Source organism: Hydra vulgaris, chromosome 12 (genome assembly GCF_038396675.1).
Source record: "Hydra vulgaris chromosome 12, alternate assembly HydraT2T_AEP".
In the NCBI taxonomy this organism is placed as follows: Eukaryota; Metazoa; Cnidaria; class Hydrozoa; order Anthoathecata; family Hydridae; genus Hydra; species Hydra vulgaris.
This window is the reverse complement of record NC_088931.1, coordinates 85,262,229-85,275,516: the sequence shown is the minus strand read 5'-3', so window position 1 is coordinate 85,275,516 and position 13,288 is coordinate 85,262,229. Positions and strand designations below refer to the sequence as shown.

The following is a 13,288-nucleotide window of genomic DNA, read 5'->3' as shown; positions in this document are numbered from 1 at the left end:
TTCAGATTTTTCTGTTGTTAAAAACTATTTATAATAAAGCATAATAAAAATTCCTTTATATATTTTAATAAAAAATGCTTTTTATATAGGCTTTAATATGGTGGTAAAAATATGCTGATAAAAATATGTTGATAAAAACATGCAGATAAAAACATGCTGATAAAAATCACTTGTTTTTTTTTCGTTGTCGCTAAAAATTCCCTTTTTTAAAACAGATTTTTATTTGACCTAAATATATTTGTTAAACATTTAATTTATAGTTATACAAATTTTATTATACTCAAAGAAACTGTATATTTGCTTGGCTATTAAAAAACTGATATGTTTTGGAATTAAGTTGGTGTAGCTGAAAATCAGTTTAAACAATTAGGCTAAACATTAGGTCCAATATCAAACTGTTTTCATAATGGTTTCATGCTTTTAAATAAACTAATTTTTAATGGTCGGGTTGACTACAACATCTTAAATAAAAGACCGATTTCTTTTTTTTATAATTATATGTGCTAAGAAAGAAGAACCTTGCGAACCTCTCCTGTGTTTACTTGGAGCATTAAATATATATAAAATCAATTTACATTTAATTTTAGTCTTCATGTATAGGACTATGTTAGCATTGTGTCTAAAAATATTTGAATCCTATTTTAGTGAAATCTGTCATAAATACACTACAAGATTCTCAAAAAATAACTTCGTTGTTCCAAAATATAGTTTGAAATTGAACTCAAATAAGTATCGTGGACCATACCTATGGAAAACATTCTCAGACATAGCTAATAAAAAGATAACCTCTCTAGATCTACTTAAAAAGGAATCTAAACATTACTTCTTATTTAAGAATTACACTGTGCTTGATTTTAAATGTTTCTTTTAAATAAAGTTAAACTTAAATATAAAAGTTAATATAAATTTAAAAAAAAGTTTATTACCAAAAGCAATATAACAAACTATATTAATGATATTACCTCTTTATAAGAATGGTATGTGTATGTGTGTAATATTTACTTGTTTTTTGCTACTGTAGAAAATGTAAGCAGTTTATCAATTACTATTTGCTACTTTATGTATCAAAACTTATATAAAACAATACGATATATTATTATCTTCTAGTATATATATTTACGACTTTACTATAAAATATTGTAAATTACGATTTTATAAAAATGGTGCTCGATGATAAGACATTATGTCTTCTTCTTGCTCCAGCTATTTATTTTATTGTATATGTATGTATATGAAAACTGTATTTATAATGAAAGGCAAAATAAACTAAAAAATAGTATATATTTTAATGTATTTTAAACTCAATATTGAATAGAAAACAGTTTGTTAATACAGCTATGAAGTTAGGATGACATCATTAACTTTTGTTTGATTTAATTTTAAAATATTTAGCTATAGTTCTTTTGGTTTCTAGACTAGTTTAGAAAATGAATAGGTAAACCAATATTTAAAGGTGCGCTTCAATGTGCCTAGTTTACTTTAGTAAGCTTTATTTGTTATCATTGCAATGTCTTAAGCATCTTTAAAAGTGCACAAATAAAACGTGTAATGGACGTGGTAAGTCTGAGAGAATGATTGCTGCACATTTGCATAATATTAAGGTTATGTTTGTGATATCATTTGCGATATCAAGTCAACAAATAGCATCAATCCAAATAGCAAAAATCCAACAACATGATATGGTCTTTTACTGAGAAGGACAAACATATTCAAAACTCACAAAATTTTAATCAACTGCCTCCTAGTGTGAATGTTATTTCAAAATTCGAAAGTTCGAAGACGCCTCGCTTGAGCATTTTAAACTTCAATTGTACAGTGCTGTATTAAAACCGCGCCATTCTCAAAAAAGTATTCTTGACTGCCTCAAATTTTGCAAAGATCATAAAGATTGGACTGTTAAAATGTGGCAAAGTATGATTAAAAAATAATTTTTCAGGGGGTAAAATCTAACACAAATAACTGTTAACCAGATTTTAATAAAATAGAAAGCGAGGCAATATTTACTAATTTAGACTAAAGAATGTTTGAGGTTTACATAAACAACAACAACAACAAAAACAACAACAACAACAACAACAACAACAGCAACAACAACAAATTTAATTATAAGTTGTTGCTACTCCTCACTCTCTGTTCAAACTGAAAATTTTGATATCTTTATATAAGATAAAAAATGCTCCAAAAAAAATTAATAGTTGACATTAATTTGGATTGTTTTTAATACCACACCGATTGTTGAGTTGGAAAAGAAATAATTAAACCAACATTTCTGAAATAATATTACTGTAGTAAAAATATTCTACCAGAACAAAACGTTGCCATAACGGTTTTTTACTTAACATAAAATTCTTTAAAGAACATTTACCTCTGCTTTATTAGAAACAAGTAAAAGCAGACATTAATCTAGTTGACATTTTTGTTATCATAAAAAAGCTAAAGCTCTAAAAAGAGAACATCGGCACAAAAACATTCGTTCGAAAAATGCCGTAGATTTGTTTTGATTTTTCAGGAAAAAAAAAATTGAATTTGTACCAAAATAGCATAAGCCTGCTAATGTACTAATTACGTCGGATTGAAAATTTTTGGTATGAACTTAAAAGATTGGTATATATTAAAAACAGGCTAGCTGAAAATCTAAATAAATTTAAAAAAACGGTTGAGGTTTCAATCAAGATAATTGACATAGAAAGCTTACATTGGCGTTATGGCATGAGAAACTTATTGTTTTATTATTTTGACTTTTTTGTTAATATACTTTTTTTGTTAATATACTTTTTAAATTAATAAAATTAATTACTCCGTTAAAATGTTATACTATTTTTTACTTTTTCAGATCTTAAGTTTACATGTTAAGTTAGATTAAAACTTAAAAAAATTTAAAAATAAATAAAAATGACGATTTTATTACAGATTATTGATATTTTCAAGCCAAAATTTGTTGCTGCATAAAGGTATAGTATCTCTACCAACGGTACAATATCACTACTAAAGGAACAGCATTTCTACTAAACGTACAATATCACTACTAACGGTAGAACATTTCTATTAACGGTATATTATCTCTATTAATGGTACAATGTTCCTACTAACGGGATGTTATCTCTACTAAAGGAACAACATTTCTACAAAAGGTATATTACCTCTACTAACGGTACAACATTTCTACTAACGGTATGTTGTCTCTACTAACGGTACAACATTTCTACTAACGGTATATTATCTCTACTAAAGGTACAACATTTCTACTAACGGTATATTATCTCCACTAAAGGTACAACATTTCTACTAACAGTATGTTATCTCTACTAAAGGTACAACATTTCTACTAACGGTATATTATCTCCACTAAAGGTACAACATTTCTACTAACGGTATGTTATCTCTACTAAAGGTACAACATTTCTACTATAAGTCAGCTAGTTATAATTAAAATTATCATATGTGCAGACAAAAGTAAACAAGTATGCACTTTCAGAAACAATTTTAGCAAGGCATAACAAATTGGTTTTTGGGAATGTAAGAGTTAAAAGAAAATTTACTTCTAACGAAAGATTGAAGGACTGGGTTTATAAAATTACATCAAGTGAATATCTTGCCTGAATAAAGCCATTCTTCTTTTAAAAGTGGAACGCAAAGCAAAATATTTAGCTTGTGCCAAAAAAAAATTGATGAAGTTTTGAATCTAATTTTGAAATTTTTTTTTCATAAGTGAATGGTTTTTATTTAAAACTTTTTAGGTTTTATATTTAAAGGTTGTGAAAGGTATTTGAATAAAAATAACTTTTTTATTTTATTTTCATTATATAAAAGAAACAGTTAAGAAAAAAAACGTTTAGTATTATCAGCTATTCCTTTAATTAAAACTACAATAATTTATGGATGGAATTATTAAAATGTGGGCGTTCCCTGACAATATTTAGTCACTGCTGCTTATTTTTAACATGTTTTAAGTTATCGTCCTTACTAAAATGAGGTTATCCTAAATGAAGAAGTTTCAAGAAAACCTCAAGTTATTTAAAATAACGATAGAAATAGGAAAGGTTGTCACCAAGAAGCAAGGCACAAAAAATCAAATTGGTTATTAATTTAGAAAAATTGAAAAATTTTCGTAAATGGCGCGGTTATTTCAGTAGTAGCATGCGGCTCAAAGGTTTTTAAATTTATGCGGCGAAACATATCGAAGTTACAAGATGTTCAATCGAGGCAAAAAAAAAAGTAAGAGAACAGTAGAGGGAAGCATAAGGAAATAGTATGTTAAAATTGTATGTTTGTACATCTGTACTTTAACAATGTTACTAACTCCTTCCGAAATATTTTTCATTAATATAAGATAAAGAAAATTTTTGTCTCATTTTCTATATGTTTCATATTTGACTTATATGACATTATACATTATACACATTAAACAAATGTTGACGATTCAAATATGATTTATTTTTAATTTACTTTAATATCAAGATTGACTTATAACTTCTATTTGGAGCTTTCTATTTGGATAATTTTCTATTTGGATAACTTCTATTTGGAACTATTTTAATGACTGAAATAAATTGTTCTATTTAAAGCGATTTTTATGACAGAACTTTTATCGTTCTTACAAGGCAAATAGTTATAAAAAAAAGTCATAGTTGCAAAATCTACAAGAAAAGTGTTTAAACGCTGTTTCCAATCAAAGTTGGAAACGGTTTTAAAATAGTTTTATCTTGGTGTTTTTAGCTATTTCTATGTCTTTACCTCCTCAGTGCTTTAATAATAGTAGCAACACCTGGAATAAAACTTTTAAAATATAATTATTTATAGTGTTCAGTGTTTAAATACCGTTTGTAACTAAAATTAAAAAAATCTAAAAATAATTTTTTCTTAGTGTTTTTAGGCATACATTTAAGATGTATGTTTTAAGATGAGTTTTGTAGTAACTGAATGAAAATATAGCTTATCTAGGATAACTTAAAAAAAAAACCTTTTCAAAAACACATAGGTTTAAAGTTACGAAAATTAAAATTATTAGAAATTGTCATAACAAAAATGTATTTTTACTTGTTTACTATTTTTAAATACTTAATATTTTGTGCTACATTATTTTGAGACAGCTTTCACAGTTCAAAGTTACACAGTTTTTTAACCTTGACTACAAATAGTATAACAAGTGAAACTTAAAGAGTTATAAGTAATAATAGAAAATAAAGTATTTATGATAACAATGAATAATAATAATAGTAATAAATTAATAATAATAAAAATCAGATACAATTAAAAATATTTAACAAGAGAAGTGGTTAGATCAAATAAGTTATTGCATTATAAATGCAATAATTTATTTTATAACATCATGATAAAAACACACTGTGTGTATTATAATGTATGACTGATATATTGTATGAAAAATTATATATATGAAAATTCATTGAAGTAATTTTTAGAATAATTTGAGTTTTATTGTGTCTACATGTCTATGATATAAATAATTTTTTTTTAGATTGACTTAATGAGTTTTACGAAACATGCCATCTCAACTGCCTCCTAAAGAAAACACGATTTTCAAAAGAATTTTGGTATTTATAAAAATTATGTATATTTTATATTATTTAAAGAATGTTTTGAATGAATGTCTTCTTGGTAAAAAAAAATTCACTCTTTTTTTAGAAATGTTACGAGCAAAAACAGTACAAAAATGGTCTAAAGTTTTGTAAACAGATACTTTCAAATCCAAAATTTGCAGAGCATGGAGGTAATATGTGTATATATATTTCCAAATTCTTTAATGTAACTATAATAAATAAATCCTTGATGAAACAAAATAAAGAAAAAAGTCTTTTTAGCTACATTTGTTAAATAATTTCAATTTTTTATAAATACATATTTAAAATTAGTTTTTGTTCAATTTTTTTTAACTGCTTTGATTATATATATATATATATATATATATATATATATATATATATATATATATATATATATATATATATATATATATATATATATATATATATCTATGTATATATATATGTATATATATATGTATATATATATATATGTATATATATATACATATATCTATATATATCTATATATATATATATATATATATATATATATATATATATATATATATATATATGTATATATATATATATATATATATATGTAAATATATATATATGTATATATATATATATATATATATATATATATATGTATATATATATATATATATATATATATATATATATATATATATATATGTATATATCAGTTTTTTTCGATTTGACCTTGTATGAATATTTTGTGTTTTTTTTTTTGGATTTGACCAGTGCTTTTACGCTTGCCCACATACCTGCAAAACTTTTGCAAGTGCATAAAAAGTGCTTGCAAAAAAAATAAGAGCGCTTTTTTTAAATTGCAAAAAAATCTTTTGTTTATTAAATACTTTTATAATTAATCATAAAAACACATTTGTATGTGAATTATTTTATATAGAGTTCAAATAAAACATTAATTTAGCTGTTTTTAGTAGAATTATTTTATTTAGAGTTAAAATAAATTGTTTGTTTTTTGTCTTTTTTTTTTTACCATTTTTATTTTGATTATTTTGTTTAATATTTATATGAAACAATATCTATTTTTTTATTCACTTGTTGTTTTTGTTTTAATTAGTTTATCTAAAATTTAAATAAAATATTTATTTGCCTCTTTTTAATTATTTTATCTAGAATTTCAATGATTTTTTTTGTTTTTAACTTAATTATTTTGTCTTTGTTTTTGTTTTAATTTTTTTGTTTAATATAAAACATAAAACATTTTTTTTTTAATTATTTGCTGTTTTTTTTCTTTAATTATTTATCTAGAGTTTTAACAAAATGTTAATTTTGTTATGTTTTTTTAAAAATTATTTCATTTAGAATTTATTCAAAGCATTCATTTTCCTATTTGATTTTAATTTAAATACTAAAATATATAAAATTTATAGTACCAAAAACTATAAAACCCAAAAAATCATTTACTAATATTCATAATCTTCAAAGTAACTTTTCTTTTGTTGAGTCTTATCTCATGCAAAGTTCACCAGACCTACTTGCTCTTTGTGATACTAAATTGAGTTCAGCTGTCTCATCTTGTGATCTTAGTGTCAATGATCTTCTTCCTTTAATTCATAACGTCTCCAATAGTCACATGCTTGGCCTGGACATTTAAATTCATAAGAATTCACCCATTTGTCAGGAAACTAGGTTTAAATCCACAGGCTATTCTTTTATGTGCTTTTGTTTAGCACCACCTCTATTTATAACCTTTTTCTTTTTTCTATATTATTCTCCTTTATCTCAAGACTGCACTCTTTTCATTGTTATTTCTTATCAAATTGACCTTATTTCTCTTTACCCCTCTGTTATTGGTAACATTAATGCGCATCACACTGAATAGCTTGGTTCTACTGTCTGCAGGCATTAAAGCCCTAATCAGTGCTCAGTTTGTCCGCATTCATCCTTAAGTGTTAATGTGGATGTGAATTTGGTCGTTTTACAAAAATGTTTTTTGATCATTTTACAAAAATGAAAAAAGCCTAAAAGAAAAAAAAACTTTCTATTTTTTAACATAATTATTAAAATTTTGAAAGAATAAAACCATACATCTTTAAATCTTACTTAGACCCAAATCAGAACCAAATCAATATTTAATAACAACAATCATATAGAAATATAGAAGGCTATACTTGAACACATATTGGTAAAAATGCTTATATAGGTTACTTTTAAGCAATAAAACAATACAAAAAAAAATTATTCTAAAAATAACAGTATGCTAATAAAAGTATAAGTAGGGGAGACCGGGGCTAGTTGCAACAAAATTTAAAAAACTGCATTTATCTCCTTAAACTTTAATATTTAAAAAAAATTCTTTTCAGGGTTATAAAATAGATCTTAGTGACATATTAATCTTGATTGATACAATATAGAACTTAAAAATTACAGTAAAAGAAAGTAGTATTCCTTGAGCTGCAATACATTTATTATGCTAGACTTTACATATACCTGACTTGTTAAGTAAACTAAAAACTGTTTTTGAAAAAAAAAATGTCTCTTAGTCAAATTAACAACAATTAAGTTTAAAAAAAGCAAGAGGAGTATTTAGGATATTTAAGTTCTGTTTTTAGGATATAAAACTACAATAACATTTTTTTTAAAAAACCATTTTTTTAATGCAAAAAATTACATTAATTCCATTTTAATTCAACATTAATGTTGTTGTTTTTTATGTAGAAGTATTAGAATTTCCTTTTTTCTGCCATAAGTTGCTGTTTTACTGGAGTATCTGTAAGAATTTCTGCATACTTTCTCTTTGATCTAGTGAGTATTTCTTTCCTAGGTTGTGCTTTTGGTAGAGGTCTTACGTTCTCTGGGGAAAATTCTAATGATGCTGGAGCTGAAATTGCATCTGAGATTAAAGTTGATATACTAATATCAATACCTGCTTTTGAATGAGTTGTAAAAAAATTTAAAACAAATATTTTATGATGAAGATAAGTTTATATAAGTTGTATATGTATATAATATATATGAATCATATGTATATATATTTATGTATTATATATTATGTATATATACATGTATGTTATATGTATATTATGTATAAATTTATATATATATATATATATTTATGTATTATATATTATGTATATATACATGTATGTTATATGTATATTATGTATAAGTTTATACATAATATACATATAAGATAACATGTATATATACATAATATGTAAAACATAAATAAATATACATATATATACATATGCTTTATATATATTATATACATATACAAATTATATAAACTTATCTTCATTATAAAATTTTTGTTTTCGTTTAATGTTACGCTGTTATATATAAAAAGCATCCATTATTTTAGAAAAAACTAGAAAAGTGTGTAAAATCAACAAAACCCGCAGCTAATTTATGATTCAACTTACCCCAAGCAATTTGATGCAACTTACCCCATAGGCATTATAATCACTCTAATCGTTGTATATAATTATTTATATTGAAAAAGTCTTTTTTCTTTTTAGCTTTTCCTGTTTGAAAAAGATTTTTTTAACTTACCATTTCTTTATTATTGTCATATACCTCTAAGTTTAAAGTAAAACCCAAAAAAACTTTAAAAACAAATTTAGAATTTTATTTTGAAAAAAAATATCAATAACTTTTGAAATTTTTATTTAATAAATGTAAGTTTTTTTACAGCTGACGTGTTAAAGTTATAGTTATATTATTTAAGAAAAATTTAGAAAAAATGTAAAAAAAACTATTCTTTAAACCGCATTGTTGCATCTTACCTCTCTTGCAACTAGCCCCAGTCTTCCCAACATTCAGCTGTTAAATTAAAACTTTAAACATAATCTTAAGTATAAACAAATTTATCTATTCCTTTGGAATTTATTTAATAAAAAAAGTTAGAAAATTTAGTAGGTTATAATAATATTATGTATTTAGTGACATATTTGCACATACTTATTTTTTTCCTTTATAATAATAACATTGGCAAATATTTAACTCTACTTGATGTTGATTACTGATGTTGACTGATTTTGTTAAATGTGTAACTTATTGGTTAGGGCACCCTATGTTTGCACTGTGTTTAAGTCAAGTTTTCTAATATTTTAAATAAATCTAATAGTTAAATCATGACTATTATACATATACATTTTAAACATGAAAAATGGCCATCACCACCAAAGTGTTACTACCAAAGTCAATCTACCTTTTACAAATATTTGTAGTCTTTAAAGTAACTTTTTATTTGTAGAATTTCATCTCTTCCAAAATTCATCAGACCTACTTTCATCGTTGTTATTGTATTTGCACTGTGAGATTAATTTAAATATAACTTTAGATTGTATTACATTTTTCGATTGCAGTGTTATTGGCTATTTTTCTTTGATTTGCTAAGAGTCTAATCTTAGCTAAGAGTAGCATTCTTGGTTACCTATCTATTCACCTATTTGTTGCTATTTTAAGTTTGAATTCTTTGACTTATTTGAGGTCAAATCTCACTATACTCTATGGTTACTATGGTTTCATTCTTTTTATGCAACTGCTATTTCTAATCATTTTTAAAAACTTTTTTAACTGTAGAACTCTCTTGTAAACAAATGTCTTTTTGTTATTGCAAGAATTGGTGCTTGATGTCTAATGGTAAGGTCTATTATACCTATTCTATCTAAGGAATAGGTATAATAGACCTTAGCATTTGACATTATCATCAAGCATTAAAGAATTTAAATGTAATTTCTTTTCTGTTACTAGAGCCTACTGTGGCTGGTGAATTTTAACCTTAACAAAGCTCACTTATTTACTGGTAATAGTTATTGCAGTATTGTTGATATTCTTATATTGTTGAATGGCAACACTCTTATTGAGTCCTTACTAATGTCTTCACACATTACCATTCACTACTGACCTCTTATGGAAACCATATTTACAGTCCATTGCAAAGTTAGCATCTGATAAGGTTACCTTTCTTTATCACGCTTGTCTTATTACTACTGATTCCTTTCTCTACCTCTTTGTCCTTGTATAGAATACTGTTGTCATATTTAGCTGCTAAGCTTGAGCTTCTGCCCCATTGTTGTAAGCCTGTATCTCTTTGTATCTACCATGGTTCCTGCTCAAATGAGCTACCATCCATCATTGTTCCATGAGTTAAACTCTGCTTCTTGTGCAGTGCCGTCTTAACGCATAGGCTAGGTAGGCTGCAGCCTAGGGCCCCCGATTTTTAGGGGCCCCCAAAATGTGTCTGGATTTTTTTTCAAATTTATATAAATAAAAAATTATATTTCTAAATTTTCTGAATAAATCATAGTTTGGGGTCCCTCGGGAATAATTTTTTTCTTGATAAGATTTTTTTTAATTATTTTTTAGAAAAGTATCAGTTTTTCAGTTTGGGGGCCCCCTAGGGAATTTTTTTTTTCTTGATAAGCAAAAATGCATGCATGCGTCCGAAAATAAACATAAATTTTCCGATAAGAAGTGTTAAATACAAGCACTTAAAATATCCCATTAGATTGAATTTGAAATTGCTGTGATCAACTTAAAACATCTGTTTTGAAAAAAAGTCATTTAACATGTCTAATCGGACTTATCAAAGTGGTGCTGCAAAGAGGAAAAAAACCGCTAAAGCAAAAGAAGACATTTCAAAATATCTTCCTTTGACATCATTTCTTTTGGTACAAAAGTCAAAGCCTGTTGTGTCCGAAGATGTATTTCTTTGTCCAACTTCAAACTTCATAAGCATTGATAGTGCTTTGTTGCCAAATGAAACTCTAGAAATTCAACAGGAACTGGAACCAGAACAGGAGCCAGAACCAGAGCAGGAGCCAGAACCAGAGCAAGAGTCAGAACCAGCACAGGTGCCAGAACCAGTACAGGAGCCAGAACCAGCACAGGAGCCAGAATCAAATCAAATTAAAACTTATCCAAACGCAACAACAAAAACCACTCAAGAAACTGACCCAGCATTGTGGCATCAGTTATCCCAAGAAGCTCAATCATTTTGGATTTCTAATGCCCCGTCCATGTGCCAGAACAATGATGGGAGCTTCAAAAATTCGGAAAGGTTGAGTTGCAGACAAAAAAGGTACTTATCAAAATCTTGCTTTAGACGTGAACTACACAATGGCGAATTTGTCAATCGAGAATAGCTATTATACTCACCTTCAACAGGTTCTGTTTTTTGCTTTGCTTGTACCTTATTCTCCAGCAAACACTCTAATTTTTCCACAACTGGATTTGATGACTGGAAAAATGCCTTAAAATGTATATCTGGACACGAGAATGGTTCTGAACATCACAAAAATATGCTTACTTACTCCAGTCGGCAGAGAGAAAGTGGCCAGCTTGACTCTGTATTATTAAAACAGTTACATAACGAACAATTGTACTGGCAAAATGTGCTGAAAAGAATTGTTGCAGTTGTAAAGTTCTTGTCATCAAGAGGATTGCCATTTTGTGGAAACAATGAAACCATTGTTTCAGAGCAAAATGGTAATTATTTAGGAACTCTTGAGTTACTTAGCCAGTTTGACCCATTCCTACATGAACACATGAAAAAACATGGAAATTCTGGAAAAGGTAATACTTCATACCTCTCCGCCAATATCTGTGGGGAGTTTATATGCCTAATGGGAAATAAAGTTTTGAGCGAAATAATTTCTGAATTAAAAAAAGCAAAATACTACTCAATCAGCGTTGACTCAACTCCAGACTTGTCACATGTAGATCAATTAACTTTTACAGTTCGATATGTTAAAGACTTGGCACCAGTTGAGCGTTTTTTGCAATTTGTTCCCATTCACGGGCATGGAGCTGAACATTTAGAAACAGTGGTTTTGAATTTTTTACAAGAAAATGAAATTTCAATATCTGACTGTCGTGGGCAGTCATACGATAATGCATCAAATATGGCAGGACAGTACTCAGGCCTACAAAAGAGGATTAAAGACAAAAGTGAATCAGCATTGTTTATTCCTTGTGCTGGACATTCTTTAAATCTGGTTGGCAACAGTGCAGCTGGATGTTGTTTAGAAGCAATTATTTTTTTTGACTTTGTTCAATGCCTCTACAACTTTTTTTCTGCATCAACTCATCGTTGGCAAGTGCTTCTGTCTTTTGTTGACAAAGGCAAAAAAATTGTCAAACAGCTTTCTGGAACTCGATGGTCAGCACGTGCAGATGCTGTGACTTGTCTGCATGACAGTTATGATGAGATTAAAAAAGCACTTGAATTTTTGATCAAGGACATAAGTCAGTCAAAAGAAACTCAAAATGATGCTCAAAATCTCATCACGAAAATGAACACTTTTGAGATTGTTTTTCTGACAATTTTCTGGAATGATATTCTTTGTCATTTTAATGAAACATCGAAGATTTTACAGAAAAAAAATTTAAACCTGGATGTTGCAGTTCGGATTCTAAAGTCATTGTTGCATTTCATTAAAGATTTGAGGAGTCAATTTGAGAATTACCAGGAAAAAGCCAAAATCTTGCTGACTACAGAGATTCTTCAAAAAGAACAAAAAAAGAAGCCGACGTATGGCCTTCTTTGATGGTGAGGCTGAAGAATTGGAATTTCAGGGAAGTTATAAATTCAAAATTGAAACATACCTTCCTGTTATTGATTCACTAACATCAAATTTAGAAAAAAGAACATTAGCATATGAGAAGATCAATGACAATTTCGGATTTCTAGTAAACATTCAAACAATTGCCAATGTTGAACTAAAAGACCATTGTTCAAACCT

General features: G+C 26.8%; 1 protein-coding gene across 3 annotated transcripts in view; it reads left to right on the top strand.

Annotated features, from left to right (window-relative positions):
* The first annotated feature begins 4,108 nt into the window (after positions 1-4,108).
* Positions 4,109-13,288, top strand: part of LOC100213867 (N-alpha-acetyltransferase 15, NatA auxiliary subunit) — a 46,254-nt gene continuing 37,074 nt past the window's right edge. The window contains exons 1-3 of one of the 3 annotated variants that reach the window (XM_065814790.1): positions 4,109-4,249; positions 5,477-5,552; positions 5,644-5,728. In XM_065814790.1, the coding sequence (XP_065670862.1) occupies positions 5,502-5,552; positions 5,644-5,728 (136 nt within the window). In that variant the 5' untranslated portion in view covers positions 4,109-4,249; positions 5,477-5,501. Of the gene's footprint in view, positions 4,263-5,476; positions 5,553-5,643; positions 5,729-13,288 lie in introns of all 3 variants that reach the window. The other 2 variants (XM_065814792.1, XM_065814791.1) reach the window with 2 other exon arrangements.